General features: G+C 42.7%; 1 protein-coding gene across 6 annotated transcripts in view; it reads right to left on the bottom strand.

The window, feature by feature from the left end:
• Positions 1-16,982, bottom strand: part of kcnab2a (potassium voltage-gated channel subfamily A regulatory beta subunit 2a) — a 73,618-nt gene that overhangs the window by 38,293 nt on the left and 18,343 nt on the right. For 4 of the 6 annotated variants that reach the window (XM_086116873.1, XM_086116877.1, XM_086116874.1 and 1 more), the window contains exons 2-3: positions 12,065-12,236; positions 10,734-10,775 (exon numbers count right to left, since the gene is read on the bottom strand). In XM_086116873.1, coding sequence (XP_085972999.1) covers positions 10,734-10,775; positions 12,065-12,141 — 119 coding nt within the window. In that variant the 5' untranslated portion in view covers positions 12,142-12,236. The remainder of the gene's footprint in view (positions 1-10,733; positions 10,776-12,064; positions 12,237-16,982) is intronic. The other 2 variants (XM_086116878.1, XM_086116879.1) reach the window with 1 other exon arrangement.

Here is a 16,982-nt window from a genome sequence, read left to right as displayed (position 1 = left end):
ATGTAGCTAATTGCTAATCTGCAAGTTCCAAAGTCACATAGCCATTATAAAAAGACCAAATAACAGTCTTCTTTGTTCAACTAAATCTGGGACCTCCTGATACAACGCGAGGGAGACACGCTGGTCACATCTGTGAGCAGCCGTTGACTCGATTCCTAACTCTCCCGAGAGCACGTGAGATCTCCCTGCAGACGCGTGCAGCAGAGCTCAGCAGGAATTCGTCTTTGCCGCTGTCCCCTATGACACATCTAATATAGCTGGAGAACCGACACAGGCAAAAAGAGGACAGGGAAGACCTCCGTCCTTATATAATGTAATTATGTAAGGTAAGTCGTGCCTTTTGGCACTCCATTATAACATATTACATATTCACAGAAATGGGTGAACTGGAAGGACCTAAAAAAAGCCCCAAGATTCATCCCTAAAGTTAATGTATACACACAAATGATGTGTATTAAATACGGTAGTACTTTGACTTCTGAGTGACTCAATTTAGGAGTTTTTTTTTTAAGATACCAACTGTATAAATTTTTTTTATAATTACCAATAAATCCCACAATATAGTGGCAAAGTGCTACTTTAATATTAGGCAGAGTAATGACCAGTCTAAATGACATTTCAACACACTTTATATTTGTTTCTTGGCAGCATGATGTCACAAGGTGGCGGCAAAGTAATAATTTTATATAAGACCAGGGATGGGCAACTAGCGTCCCGTGAGGCACCCACACTCCTGGTGACCTCATGATTAAGTCCCACCCACAAAACAACAAATAAATAAATACATTTAAAAGGCAATTAAAACAAACAAACAAATTATCCAAACATTCACTGGAAGTGTTTCCACGAAAAAAGGAAATAAAAATTTTGATAGGCGGCACAGTGATCGAATGGTTAGCACGTCCGCCTCACAGTGCGGAGGTTCAGGGTTCGATATGTCACAGTACAGAAGTGCAGGCTCCGGCCTTCCAGTGTGGTGTTTGCATTTTCTCAAAGTGCTTGTGTGGGTTTTCTCCGGGTACTCCGGTTCCCTCTCATGTGGGGGATTTCTGTATGAGGGCTTTTTCACAGTTTAAGAACGGATTGAGTCCACTCCGGTGCAAAACCTTGAAAATGTCAATGTCATGTCAAAATCTGTCCTTGCCATCACAGGTGGTATCTGTTGTCGCAGTGCCACAGAAATTGCAAAACATGTTAATTGTCTACCGACAACTTCAGTGCGACTTTGCTGCACTTTCCACTTCTTGTGCGAATAAAGCCTTCAGACTTGAATATTTGGACAAATTATCAGATTAATCCGGACAGGAAAATCTTAAGGAGGAATCCAAGCCGACTCACAAACACCCAAACGTCACCTCCCACTTGTGAGGCAAAGACGTCACCGTCAGGGTGACTGCAAGGCATGGGGGTGTGCGGTACAACCCCCCCCCCCCCCCCAAAGCCCCCCACAAATGAACAGGTCAAGCTGAAGCAGCAGCGTTCCACTGTATACAGCTGTGGCTAAAAACAGTCCTCAAGAGAGACTGCTAGCAGATAAACAATCACAGTTTCCCAGGTTGACACCGTGCGACACTTCTGCTGAGAGTGACAAAAAAAAAATGCAACTCTTTAGAATGTGTCACTGCAGGTGTATTGTAGCGGTGTTGTGAATAGGGAACACCCATTACAAATTGACTCACTGCTCATAAAGTTTCAATGTCTTATAGAAGTCCTAGGATGCTCGGTGTGCCAGTGGTTAGCGCATCGACCTCACAGTGCAGAGGTCATGGATTCGATCCCGGCACCGGCCTTCCTGTGTGGAGTTTGCATGTTCTCCCCGGGCCTGCGTGGGTTTTCTAAAATGTCCCTAGGCGTGAGTGTGAGTGCGGATGGATGTTCGTCTATGTGTGCCCTGCGATTGGCTGGCAACCGGTTCAGGGTGTCCCCCGCCTACTGCCCGAAGACGGTTAGGATAGGCTCCAGCACCCCCGTGACCCTTCTGAGGATAAAGCAGATCGGAAAATAGATAGATGGATAGAAGTCCAAGGACGGCGGCAAAGCACTATTTTTGTCTATGATGCTCCTATACATTTCAACATAGCTCCTTGGCACCAAGATGCCACCACAGTGATACTTTTTCAAAAAATGTTAGTTCTCACCAAATAACAGAGCCTTCTCCCAAAAAACGAGCTGAAGCCGCCAATAAGTGAATATGCGGGGAACACTGCAGTCTGAAGACCTTTTTACATTACCACTAATAGATGCCATTTTTCAATCTTGGCCACTTTGTGCCACTGGTAAACAGTATTAACATGTAATTTGGGAGGTGAACTAGACCCAGAATTTTGAGGCCTTGTGAGGACACATCAGAGCCGCGTCTGCCAATCAAATAGTTGAAGAAATCTTTATGAGTCGAACGAGTGGGTGAGAAAGGTAAACAATTAAGAGAGAAGTCCAAAGACTAAAGTTTGTAGAAATAGAGAAGAATAATTTCACATATATTGTATGTTGTAGCAGTTACAAAAAACATATTGCTGCGATACTCTTTTGTTATTGTTTTGAGAGTCACATGGTCAATTAAAAGCACGGTGCCACGTCTGTGCGTTTTCTCCTGGTACTCCAACTTCCTCCTTCCCAAAACATGTGTGCTACGTTATTGCAGACTAGGATGGTCCATTGCGCTGAATGCGAGCATGAATGGTTGTTTGTGCCACTGGTTCAGGGTTCACACCTCTTGCCAAAAGTCAGATGGGACTCCAGATCGCCAGCGCTCCTAAAGACACACGACAATAGTGTTTCCTGACTGGACCTCGACCAGTTCAACGTCAATCCAAAGTAATTAAATGGAACACGACCACCCTCTAGTGGCTCCGAGATGGTATTGACAGAACACTGGCATACGTGCAACTCACAATTCCACCTGCCTGCATTTTTTTCCATCAGAGATGTTGTCTGACATCCAGGCAGACAGGGGACCATGCTCTTCTGCCCCCTGGTGTCAAAATATAACCAAGGCGTCTGAATCCACTGTATGCACAGTCGAAGAAACTGTCAAACCACTGTCAGAATCAGAATCAGAATCATCTTTATTGGCCAAGTATGTAGAACACACAAGGAATTTATCTCCGGTATAACACGCTGCATTAGTATCATCGTAAACAAGGACATGACAAATAGGTATGCAAGGACATTTCGTAATGTAAGTGAACCATAGTGCGGTGGTACCACCCAGTGACAACTGTGAGACAATGTGCAAAGTATCAAGCAGAGCTAAAGTGAACAGTGGTAGAATACAATACTATGACAGTTTGTACAGTTGGTGCAGAAAATCATTGAACCATTTTAGAGTGAGAGTAGCAGTATTTGTAGTCAGTGACTTTTTAGGGAGTTAATGGCTAGAGGGAAGCTGTTTAAGTGTCTACTGGATTTGGTGTGCATGGATCTGTCACACAGTAAGTTAAACAGTTTCATAATGAGTCCATGAAAACAGTTTACTGAATATGGAGAAATGGTTATGGTTAACACAGCTATATAGTATGCTCGCCTGAGCGATCAAATATGGGTCATTATGTCCATTAGTGGAAGTAGCTTTGGAGATCCATACTTCACTCTTCGATTTACTATACGTAGCTGGAGACACACTGCTTCCTGTCTGGCCCCACAAAAAGTCAAAGTGTTTGGTTTTGCTTAGCCATCATAATGAATGTGACATTTTACAACAGCGCTGTTGACATTGCAATGCTTATGATAGTGGTTGTTGCTTCCTGAGTAGAAACACAGCGCAGCACTATTTATGTTGCTATCAGCTTGGTCAAACATGTAAATGCATCTGATATGCAATTACAGTATAGGGTTAAGATTGTATTGATCAACCAGATAAAATCCCATTTCAAAATAGGATCCATTTTCAGAACTACAGTACATATTCTGTCTTTGGTACCAATCTATGGTGTGACCCCCACCCCGCCCCTCCAAAAAAGGAAGAAAACGCCAAAGAAAAATGTATGCACGTTTTTGTATTAAATCTTTGAGGCACACAGTATGTTTTCTGTTGCATTTCAGTTCCACAGCAACTATTTTTACTACCATCATTAATGGTGAACTGAGATAGTATGACCCGAGTCCCACGTGCCTACGAACGGACAGCACACATGCGTTCCACCCCTAATGTGTGAACGTGAGTGCCAAATTGCACGACGACGATCAAGTTGACTGGAAAGGGAACAAAGCCGCACAACTGAATCCAATTTTGCATTTACAAGTAAATGATCAATGTGTTGATTGTTGGTGGTAGCTGAGAGCAGATGTGAAGAACTGCACTACATATCTTTTCCACCCCTCTCATGTGGTTAAGTGAGACAGCTGAGTATTATTAATACGTTGAAAAATGTGATCCGGAAAGAACTGGTGCTCCCCAATAAACTGTAATTGGTATGCGAGGAATTTCGTGGCTGAATTTTGCGACAGCGCCTCAAAGTTTTAAAAACTAAGGTAGCTTGAGTGTCAAGTGTTGTGGAAAGTGAAAATGGGGAGGCTACAGTCACACTAAACGGGACATAGTGACACTCACAACCAAAATGAAAAAACTCAGGATGATGACAACAATTAGCATGGGGAAGATGCAAACAGCCAGTACTAATGTCTAGAGGCCGACCCATCCGTCCATACATTTTCTGAACCGCTTTATCCTGACAAGGGTTGTGGGGCTTGCTAGAGCCTATCCCAGCTGACTTTGGGCAGTAGGCAGGGGACACCCTGAACCGGTTGCCAGCCAATCGCAGGGCAACACATGGACGAACATCCATCCAGGCTCACACTCACACCTCGGGACAATTTAGAGTATTCAATCAGCCTGCCATGCATGTTTTTGGAATGTGGGAGGAAACCAGAGTAACCGGAGAAAAGCCACGCAGGCCCGGGGAGAACATGCAAACTCCACACAGGGAGGCCGGAGCTGGAATCGAACCCGGTACCTCCGCACTGTGAGGTCGACGCGCTACCCAATGGACCACCGGGCCGTTAGGGGCCGACCCATATGTATTTTTTGAGGCCTATAAAATAAAGTGTAATGCATAAAATAATTCCAGTGGGTGTCAATTATATGCAGATTTTCACTATTTGCAGGTCGTGTGAATAGCAAGGGTCAACTGAAAATATATTGTTAAAAAAAATTGTAAAAGTTAGTATTTTCTTTGGTTTTTGTGTGTGTATGTGTGCTTGGGGATGCACAGTAAGTGCATGTGTGTAAAATACAAAGTGAAGCGGACAATGATTTGACTGACCATCGTTTGTTGGTGGGGCACAGGTCAAACCCCCCCCCCCCCCCCCCCAAAATGTTGTGAAGAGTGTTGTAAAATGATCTCACGGACATGTGTTGTTCCCAAACTTGTGCCCAGTGAGTGTAGTTTGTCGTGATAAATAAATGATGAATGTAAGAAAATGAGAGAAGCGTAGTCGTAGAGTAAATGATTTATACTGCCAGTAACACACTGATACAGTGTATCCACCGTCTTGAAAATGTGAAAGATAAACCAGCTTTCATGACATACAAGCCTCAAGGACCACTCAAGACCCTTTGTGCAGTCGAGCACATATACACTCTGGTCACTGATCCCTGTGAACAACAACTGCAGCAGCAGCAACAGTCATGCCTGACAGGATTCGGAAAACCAACTCAACTGCGTTTGCTATTTCATTTGTTTGTGGGTGCAAAAGAATGTTGTACTTTGTGATGATGCAAAAATGTTCAGAATTGTGGTGCGGCCATTTTCTATACAGTCCAACAGGAGTGGAATTTGTGCCGTTTTATGAGGCACTGATCTGATTCTGGATATAGGAAGCCACAGCGAGAGCGGAAGTCTGAGCATTAACTGATGGCCGCAACGCATGAAAGTAGAAAACTGCTGACCATCTAACTGCCACAGTGCAGCATCATGCCGCATCAGGAGGCAGCGTGGCGTGTTCAGTTTGGCTGGCAGCGCACTGTGATGACTTCTCGGCACATCTACTAGGAGAGATGGTGGCAGAGTGATTTCAGCAGAGACAACAAATAAATTTGGAAAAGTTGGACTTTCAAAACAGCATGAAGAAAAATGGAGGAAATGGTTGTTAAGGTGGTTGTCCCAGACAAATGTACTGTGTGATGTGGAAAAGGCACAAACTGAAGTACACTGCGAAGTGATCTGATGGCACTGTAGCTCTCGATTAGGACTGAACTCCACCAGACCCTACCATGCCATTTGAATCGGACTGGACCAGTGGGGAAAACGCACCAAGCTACTTCCCATTTGGTTGCTCCGTAACAGCGCCAAATAGTCATTCAAAATGTAATTTTCACTTTTTGCTATGACAGTTCCATTTGCACAGAGGAAGTGAGGCATCGTCTCAAAATAACAGCAAAGGAGGGATCTTCACGACAATCAAAACTTCACAAGCAGTTTATTGGACTATGGCGTTCATCCGATCAGTCGAACGTCAGAACTTCATTCTAACGCCGACACAAGAAATTTGAACAGAACAAGCCACCACTCTTTTATGGACTTTTCCAGACATACGCACTGGGAGTTTGGCAAATATGCAATTAAGCCAATGATGACATGAAACCACAACCAATAGGCCCAGACCAGAAGACCCCCAAAAAGTGACATTTTAATTCCATTTTAAACCAAATCCTACAATCTACTCACACCTAGGTGTGCCGCCAAGCCTCAAACATCTGGCCTCCTCCGAGGATAAACTTGGCTGATCCCGAATACTGTTTTCTTACCTGTACTTCATGCCTGTCTGATAGGACACGCACTCTTCCAGGGCAAGGCCATTCATCTTCAAGAAGTCTTCCATGTTCTTCACTTGAGCGGCGATCCTCTGTTCCCGCAGCCGCTGCAGCTCACCCTGGTCGGTGGTCCTGCTCGGGGGCTGGTTGAGCCCCTGGTCCGAGTGGTAGCGGTTGATCCCGCTCCGGATGCTCTCACTGTACGTCATGGACAGCATCTTTCCGCTGCTGCTGCTGTTGCTCTTGCGAACGCCGCTGCTCGGAGCTGACGGTTTTGGGATCTGCAGGTTTTCAGCAGGACAGTGACCGGACTTGAGCGTGCTTGGGACCCCCTGGGGGCTACCGGCATAGCCTCCGGTAAACATGTCAACCCTTCCCTCCCTCTTTTGCCTCCTTGACTAATTATGAAGCAGCTACACAGCCGGAGTGAAGGGTCCATCTCCCTTAAATAGCACCTGGTCCAATTAGAAAGGAGCTCTCGTGTTCCGGCCTTTACAATGACCATGCGTCCTGTAATCAACACGGCCCAGAACCCCCCCACGCCCGCCTCTCCCTCCCCTGACAGGTGCGCCACGGGCAGGGTGACACCAATAGGCAGCATTCAAGTGCTCAAGAAACAGGACACATGCCATTTAAGACATCCAGACATGCAGCAAGCGAAAACGTGAACACAATCCGACTCAAGAGTGGACAACAGAAGGGAAAATCACATTTTGATTGAAATACACAAACGACAGCAAGACCGAAAATAAGTGTTGCACTTGTTCTTTATGGGGGTTTTTTTGCCGAAAAGCTGAGTGCAGACCACTTTGTGTCAACATCTCTTCCTCTCTCATTTAATAATCATGCCTTTCTAATTCTCAAGGAGAATCCAACACCTTCTATATATCAACAGAGCACTGTGTTGATTACGCCAATCACGCATGGGAACAGCACGCACCTCTACTGGAATTTTAATGAACATATACTTTGCATTGTACAAACAAACAGATGTCAATTCTTTCATTTACAAGCCGTGGACATTCAAAACTTCGTAGCGCATACCAGATTAAATCACATACCACACTCAAGTACATGATTTGAAAAAGCACCACGATCTACTAAGCTATCAATAATAATAAAAAAATAATGATAATTAAAAAAAAAAAACTTGTAGTTTTTTCCATTTAAGGTTATTAATTCACTACCATTGACAGCCATAGAAGTGAAAAGGTCCGTTGGTTTACCATGGATTGACAGTGAATGAGTTAAAAAAAACAGCACTATGTAGCGTTGACTGAATGGAATTCGATTTTATTTTTAATAATAATAATAATAATAATACATTTTATCATGTTACAACTATACATGTGCATTTAACATGGAATCTATTATCAAGTCCTAATAATCACATTAAAAGTGCCGGAAATTCTTTGAGTAGGAACTATAACGTGACGACAATATTAAGACACTTGTCACATGTGACGGAATCAAACATGTTCTCTCCATGTGGACAAACTTAAGTGTACTTGAAAACTAGGCAGCATGCACGCTCCACGCGGAAAAGTTCATCCTTCGCACATGCTCACGAACGATGGCCTCTGGCGGAAAGATCGTTCCTCAAACTCACCCGATTTCTTTGGGGTCGGCTCATGAGCAAGATTGGATGGTGCGAGTCTGAGCTTATAAAGCCACACTGCACTGCAGACCGACAAAGTAGGTCCACCCAAACTGGGAGTGTCTTACTTGGAAACGTCTAAACCAATTAGTGAGTAAGGGAGCGCGCATCCCTTTCCTCCCCTCACCACTCGGACCACTATCTACCACCGCAAGCAACACCTCACCTCACCCCCTCCTCCCGGGGAGATCTCGTGGAAGAAATCCATTTACGGCGTTTAGAGGCTCTGCCCTGTTTCTGGTTGCCTCAGCAAATAATATCAGCACTGAATTATTCACTAAAGCTTTTTGCGTTTAAAAGCTTCTGATTGTTGTTGCACAGGAAAGACTACTTAGAGCAGCGCGATAATCAAGCTACGCAGGCTTGAGCGCGTGTCGAAAACAGACAAACACAAGTGCTGAGCAACCCCCGTCGCGCTTGGATGAGGACAGCTAGAGACTGACAAACACAAAACACGACCCAACCGCGTCACAACCACACTGGTGAAGATACTGTAGATAGCTGCATATGTTCTGGTCAAGGTCAGAATCAACTTGTTTGGATTCAGAATGAATGTCAAAGTACCAACCCAATAACCAATTACAGTGGAGCCCTGACATACTGTGCAAGTCCCTTGACGACTGGTTAGTACTTTCGCCTCACAGTTCAGAGGTCAAGGGTTGAAATCCAGGCTTTGGGCAATCTTGACAGCATGCAAACACATTTTGTGGAAAGAGTTGGGAATCATCTGGAAGTTTGAATCATTCTGTATTTTTGTCAGCAGATCAAAGGTCAGCCTACTTCTATTTCACGTCGGGAAGCACTCAGTCCCTGTAAAGTGGTTGACTGACGAAAGCCAAACCAAAATTGTGAGGTCCAGTATTGATGTATTATTTTCTCCGGAACATTGTTTTTTTTTTTTTTTTTTTGACTGGTGCATATTCCTCATCCTGAGGAATGTTGAGGTTAAGGTTAATGTAAGGCGTGGGACATTAATTATGACGCTGTGAGTACAACCCAATCACTGCATTATCAGATTAAGCAAACATTAGCCCGCCAGGCTCGTCGGAGCAACGGAGAGAACAAAGTTGTATCGATTGGAGAAGAAGGGGAAGCAGCGAGTTAGACAGTTTTGCACTTAAAAGAGGAAATAAAAAGGACAGAAAAGTGCAAGGCGCCAGGCTAGAAATCATGAGATCATTACAAGCATTTACATTGTCTGCTCTTTTTATCATTCAGATGAGCAGAAAATCATGGGCCCAATTATTCAATCGCATTTTCAGTAGGACATTCAAATACCAAAATATACAATAGCTGCAGCCCGAGATGATTTTGTGACTTGTATTTTGCCTGCATACCGTTACTGCCGAGCAGTAGTAAGTACAAGCCAGGAGAAAGGAGGGTAAGCGTAGATGAAACACAACATTCAAAGATCATTTCATCACCATCATTATCATCAAAGCGCCTCGTGAAACATGCAACTGGCTGCAGTTACAAAATAAACCAATAAAATAAACATTGCTTGCGAATTTAATACAGCACACCGCCGCTAGTGAAAACAAATTGTAATTCCTCCACCCGTAGAAGGAGAGACAGAGCTCCCGGTGCACTTACAATTGCTTTATTGAGCAAAGGTAATAAAATAAACACAAGCGCATATTCACATACGACTTGCCACTGGCCACAACTGAGAATGAGTCACTCAACGCGCTTTAGCCAAATGACGGCCAGACAAATTTACTCTCTTACTCGCTGATGCCCGCATCCCTCAAAAGGCTGGCCCGGACTTTCAAGTCACACACGAGGATGGATAAGTGGGCAAAATAATGATATTTTATTAAAATCCAACAGATGGCGCCAAAGTAATGTTTTATTTCTCTGGCCTGAGCTCAAAAAACAGCAACCAGATGAGATTTTCAGCAAGGAGTGGAGGACACGTTTGGACCCAAGAAAAAATTACATATGTAGAATTTCAAATGCCAAAACCCAATAGACACCGCGATGTGCACTTGCTTCCAAAGTTAAGACAATGTTTTGCTGCTTTTACAGGGGTTTACTTGTTTTTACACTTGTAAAAATACACAAAAAAGTGACAACTGCGTCACTTCAAGACACACGTCAAAGTAAAACCCAGGAACATTTGATCGCTCATAACCATGACACAATTATCGCTACTTGAAAAAGTTTTATGGGAGAACTAAGTGAATCAAAGGTCGGCCCTATCGGATCCATATATTGATCGCATAAAAAAGTCAATAATAGGGAATGGAATTTTGCCCTAGGAATGGAAATGTACTGTATGTGAAATAGTGGCGGTGAAGGATAGATACAGAGAAAGACAAATACCTGTAGAACTGCAGCTGTCGTTTTGGACTTCCATATCGAGCACTGAAGGCATTCAGGAGACAAGAGCAGAAGCCAGGGTGCTGATTAATGTAAGCATGCAAGGAAAGAGGTTAGTTACGGTGGTAATGTGAGCCTGTTGAGTGAACAATGCAGGGATAGAGAGGATGCATAGTTGCTCCAAGAGGAAATTCAGAGTAACAACACAGCAAGTCGAAACATTTACGGGACGAACAAAAATCCAAACCGGTCATCATAAAATGACGAACTGGCCCTCTAATAGCAACAGTTGAAACTTCAACATCTCCATGCTCCAGTCTAAAAAACAATGGCGCAACTTGCTATCCAAATAAGAGAGTGCAGGTTCATCTTGACAAACAAAGTGAGTCCACAGTGCAAGTGTAACACAAACATGCAAACTGTCTTAGTGGACTCTTGATGCTGACAAAGTACATGTGTGTGACTGTGACACTAACCCATAATCAATGACAAGACAATGTGGATGATCAAGCATTTGCTGTATTTTGAACCGAAAAAGCACTCCTGACAGTTGAATCCCATCCCATGACGAAATGGATTTGCACTCGGCATAAGTAACATGATGGGGTCAGAAAAAAACAAGCAAAGCCACCATGCTCATTTTTATTCGTGAAGTTAGCGCAAACTTTGAAAGTGCGAGGAGCTGGCAGCCCTCCAAAGTCTCAAAGGGACTTCGACGGGGGGGAGGATATTTTCGGCAAAGTGCACCAAACTATGGAAGACTTAGACCTGGGCTGGTCAAAGCTAGCCAGCAACACAACTGAAGGGGCTCCGAGTATGGTGGGCGCATCTCGGGGTTCTAAGAGGATGCACGAACCGGGAGATGGAAGAACGGGGTTTCAGATACACTGCCTAATTCACCAGCAAGCGCTATGCTGCAAAGTATTAACGTGGGATTCTGTCAAGAAGGATGTGGTGTCAAGCATAAACTTCATCAGAGCAAAGTTGATTATTATTTATTTCATAAATGGTGTAATTTATTTCCTGGCTTTTTTTCTGTGAAGAACCTGGTGAGGGTTATACTATATAGTTATTATTTATTTCATTAATAGTGTTATGATTTATTTCCTGACTTTTGTTCTATGAAAAATCCAGAAAAGGTTATTTGATTTTGTGTGGGTTTCTGGAATTTTTTATTTTTAGTGACTTTTGCAGTCACACTTTTTCTTACAAACTGACTGACCCTCATCAGAGAAGCGAAGAGTTATGTGGCCCTCACAGGAAAAAGTTTGGGGACCACTGACCTAACACATACGCACGCACGCACATATAGTCAACCGTCTTTCGGGACTCACCTGTAGATCATTCCAGGTGAACCCGTCTGCCGAAGGGAGAGGCGAGCAGGGGAGTCTGTTGTCGATTCAGGATACATGGAGGCAGGCGGAAGGGAGCGTGGCCAGCCCGTCAAGGGTGCTGTTCTTTCACGGCAACTGCAAGAGACAGTCTCGCTAGCGCCAATGTTGGCCTCTGCCAGGGAAAGAGAGCAACAGAAAAAGGTCAGCGCTTCCATCTTCAATTAAGTATTAAGTAAAATCCACTTCAGATTTCTTTTGCTTGTTTTTGGACAAACACGTTACAATGGTTGATGTGTCAATCCAAGGATATAATGCTAAATTGGTTTGGTGAGGAAATGCAGAATGTAAAGTGTAGAAGGTATTGAACACCTTCCAGCACGAAAACAATTCAAATCCATCAATTACGTCATGATAAACATATGAGCCTAAATGACTACAAAAAAATTGTTTCAAATAAAAAAAATATATCAACCCTTCATTTTTTTAAAACTTAACATAACTGCTCAGAAACATTTCTGCCACTAAATGGAGGCCTCTCCTCACACCGCAGATCCAAGTGGAACTGCCAAACATCAGCTTGGTCTGTGTATTCATAGCAAGAGCCAAAAGTACCTGCATTTCAAAGGACACGCATACGTACCATGAATATCTATTTATTCTTAAGAACATCCGACTATATTTAAAAAAACAAAACTGAGGTATAAAGCAAGAACAAGGAATCACATACATTTATCACTATGTTGATGAGTTTCTCTTATATTATGGTTGCAATGTGCATAAGAGAGAGAACTACAGCTAACAATGCTTTTGGGTGACACAATTCAATGAATAATTCAACGCGTCAGCCATAGAAGCAGGTCAGTGCTGCTGAGAGGGCAGTTTTACTGAGGGTGAAGTGTCTGGCTGCTTCGGTAGTGTTTGGTTAGGTAATGCACTTAAACATCAACTCTCCAACACTTAAAAACTTGTAAAATATGGGAAAATACGCCCTGACTGTGGTAAACAAATTGCACATGGAACTTTCTGAATACATGATGTGGGCACACCTCATTGGACCGCATTTTAGCCAGCATCAGCCAAGCCTGGCTTTTTTCGTTGCGTTTTATGAGGAGGAAGTTGCTATGTTCCCCATCACTGGGTTTAATTTGGTAGGTTTCTACTTCTGTTTACCATACAATAGTGCCTTATAAGTGACCCGACATGGAAGGTTTTTTTTTTAAATACGCCCTGTCATTCAGATGATTTTTTTGCTTTGATTGGCGATCGCAAACTTAAGCTATCATGCCAGCAACCCAGTTAAAAACTTACTTCACAAGCTAATTTGGCAAATAGGTGACAATTCATCAACAAAGAAGGTTCAAGCTGTTTCATGCAATCCCCAGTAAATGTTTACTGTCAAACTAAAGATGGAAAAGAGAATTTAAGATTGGGTATTTAAAACTACCACACATCTTTGTTTCGTCTGCGTAGCTTAATGCTAACGATACAAAACAGCCTTGACGTGCTACCATTAGCGTCATAAGTCACAGTTTTAGAAGCAACTGATATTTGAACACAAACGATGGAGCAACACAAACAGACAGATAAGAGAATAGAGAGAAATATATTTATCATGCAGCCTACTGAGTTCCTCATAGTAGTGGAATTAGAATTTTTTTGCTTGTGTCTGCACAATTGAATTGCAGCATTAAATAAAATGTATTATTATTATATTATATCATGAGGCACAAATAGTTCAGTTATTTATATTCGATTTAATTATGTTATTTACGCTATGATTTTATAGAATACAGTATTATAGAGTGCTGTTTTTGCATATTAAGAAATACAAACAACTACATTAGGCTTTTTAACTTTTTAGAAATCAAATAATTTGCCATTTGTTTTTATGCCAATATTTATTATACAGTGAAGGCAAATAGTGGGGCGTTAAATGTTTTGGTTTTTTCCTGTATTCACAGCAGGACTCCGTCCCGATGCCCCATTATATTGTCATTTTTCTGTATCTAAACATATCTGAATGGGACATTTAGCTTTTCCAAGATTGCTATTTCTAAGGTCGCGAGGATTGTTTTGGACTTGGGAAGTTGAGCTGTGAGACACACATAAATTCTCATCAGGGACACCTGCCCTTTCTTTATGCTTACAGCAGAGGACAAAGCAGAGTGGTATCCATCACCCCGACAAAGCCGCGGGATGAGCATCTTGTGCTACTTTATTTCATCGGTGACTAAGCGCATACCATAACCCTAACGACAACGTGAAAGGTGACTTTCCACTCCCATCAATTTTTCCCCTGAATGGCAAATATGTCGTCCAAGGTTCCCAAGGACTCCTTTAACGTTCCCTTTCCCATTCATTTCAATCAGGGCACAAAAAGGGACGGCGGCCAACCCAACCATCAGGTGATGACAGCGGCGATGATGATGGCGTGACCCTGATGGATAAAAGACCTCCAAGCAGATTTACTCCAAGGACTACAAAGTCATCTGTCATTGTGGAGGCATCAGGAGTTGGAGTGGGTTGTGTTGGCAGAAATCAAAGCAGGCTCTCTGGCAGAAGGGGCCTATAACTTTGTTGAAAAGTTGATTGTTTTTTTTTTCCCTGCCAATTTTGGCAGAATCTACTCCGCAAACATCAAAAGCAGAATGTTGTCGAGTAACCCTCTGGAAAAGCTCATGCTTTTACAATAGTTAATGTCAATGGTGACTTCAATATACATCCATCAATCTTCACAACTCAGTCAGGTGCAGAAACATTAGTCATCAATAATAAAGACAAAAAAGACATTCCTGTGAATATGGTGTTATATTATGCGTCTAACATGAGTTGCTTAAAGGGTCATGACAACTCCAATATTATATTGTGCTTGGTTACTAGTTCATAGTTACTACAAAATAGTAACAAATTATGCACATCTTCATTGAGTATGGAAATATACCAGATGGTGGGGGGCATGATTTTTTTTTTCCATCTCATCTTAAGTGTTTTCATTCATCTGGATGTTGCCCAAAGCTTGTGACCTTTGCGTGTTGTCTTGCATTGCAGCACAGATGCCTGGAATGAGCTGCAGAGCTGGACAGGATGCTGATGCTGCTTCTAACTGGGACTGCAGCACTGCGGTACAATACATACTCATCTTGGCCCCAAGTTGGAGGCTACAGATTTACCACACTAATGGGCCAGGGTGCACTTTCGTAAATTGAAAGCCGCAAACTGACAAAGACACTAGGTACCAAGAAAAATGTGAAGACAGGAGATGGGAGTACAAATGTAGGATTATAGTAATGCATTTGTCAAACCAGTTTGATCTGTACTTAAAGTTAAAAGACTTGACTATATATTAAGTATGTTGACATGCCCCAAATACAGTAGCATATTACTTAACATAAATACAGTACACACACATACACACGCACACCCACACACAAGCATTTGTGGAACAATATGAAATGGCTTCAAACTCCTATTTGAAACAGAGACTCGAAATCATAACCTTGGCTTGAAACTTGAAGTGGAAACTCTACCCAAGTTTGAACCCCCACCTACTGTGAAGTCTTAACATTGGCTTGAAACCCCAATCCTTTTTTGAAATCTCGCACAAGGGTTGAAATGCAACCTCTGTCTTGAAACCCACATTTTAAACTTTAAACCTGGCCTAAAAATGTTAATTCTAAACATGAACCTTTGATTGATTCCAATATATATACAGTGTATATATATATATATATATATATATACACACACACACGCACACACACCGTATTTTCCAACAAAAACGATTCTAGAAAAAAAAAAGTTTCAAATGCTAATCCAGGCTTCACATCCATTTTAAAACCCCATAATGAAGCCCTAACTCTTATTTGAAGCCCCAAGATAGGTTTCAAACACGAATATGAAACCAAATCACAATCGTGAAACTCAAATAATAATATGAATACTAACATCTAAATTTTTAAAAGCCTAACCCAGGTTTGAAAAAAGTTGACCCGGTCTGTTCAACCATTGACTGATCTTGAGCATCTTCTCCCTGTTACCAGTAAAAAATGTCGTAACACACCCACACAAGCACTGGGTCTTTGTTTGTGTGTGCATGCGTGTGCGCTTTTAATAAATACAGTGGTGCTGTTGATCTGAAGAAGGCCTGAGGCCCCGAAAGCTTTGCTCTCCAACTGTATATGTGGAATTTTGGAAACGGTTAACTATTTCAATACAGAGAAAGAGAGGGCTATTATATGTTCAACAACTGATTACACATTTCAGAGCAAAAATATTAGCAACATCCCTCAGTATGGTTGGAGTGCAGTGTTACACTACTGCAAATGATGACAAATACAATAATAGATAATGAGCTAGCGAGCAGAACTGCCTGGATGGCAAGCCGCAAAACAAGGACGCAAACAAACAAGTCAGGAACAACACAGGTGCGGGCGGCGTAGAAATTGTTTCATCCACCTCTGTCTCTTCAAAACAAAATGCAAAATGGAGTCACAAAAGGCTGCTCTTCACATGCCTCCCATCCCTAAATCCACCCACACCCAGCCTGAGCGAGTTCCCTCTTGAGACGCGGCTTACGTGAGCGAGGCAAACAGGCAGGCGGTGCTGGCCTGGAAAGCACCATACGGAGTTGTGTAGTATGTTGGCAGCAGCGGTAAACACGCAGCGATCCAAGCAGATGGCTGCAGAAGAACAGATGAACGTTTGCCAGGGATATCCTACATGGGAGTTCAGTCGGACAACGCAGCGGGTTTGTTTCGTCGACAGAATCCGGGATATTCATTTTTAGGATCAAAGTCAAACATGCCAACGTATAAATCCGTGGCAGTGCCTTTCTAATCCTCGTTTTGTTGTTTTATGCCACTCTCTCAAGTTGTAGAGCCATTGCTTTCTGAATTAGTGCTGCTTGCAAAAGAGGGGA

Source organism: Hippocampus guttulatus, chromosome 8 (assembly GCF_054856545.1).
Source record: "Hippocampus guttulatus isolate MCC_2025c chromosome 8, RoL_Hgut_1.0, whole genome shotgun sequence".
NCBI lineage: Eukaryota > Metazoa > Chordata > Actinopteri > Syngnathiformes > Syngnathidae > Hippocampus > Hippocampus guttulatus.
This window is presented reverse-complemented; position numbering and strand designations above follow the sequence as displayed.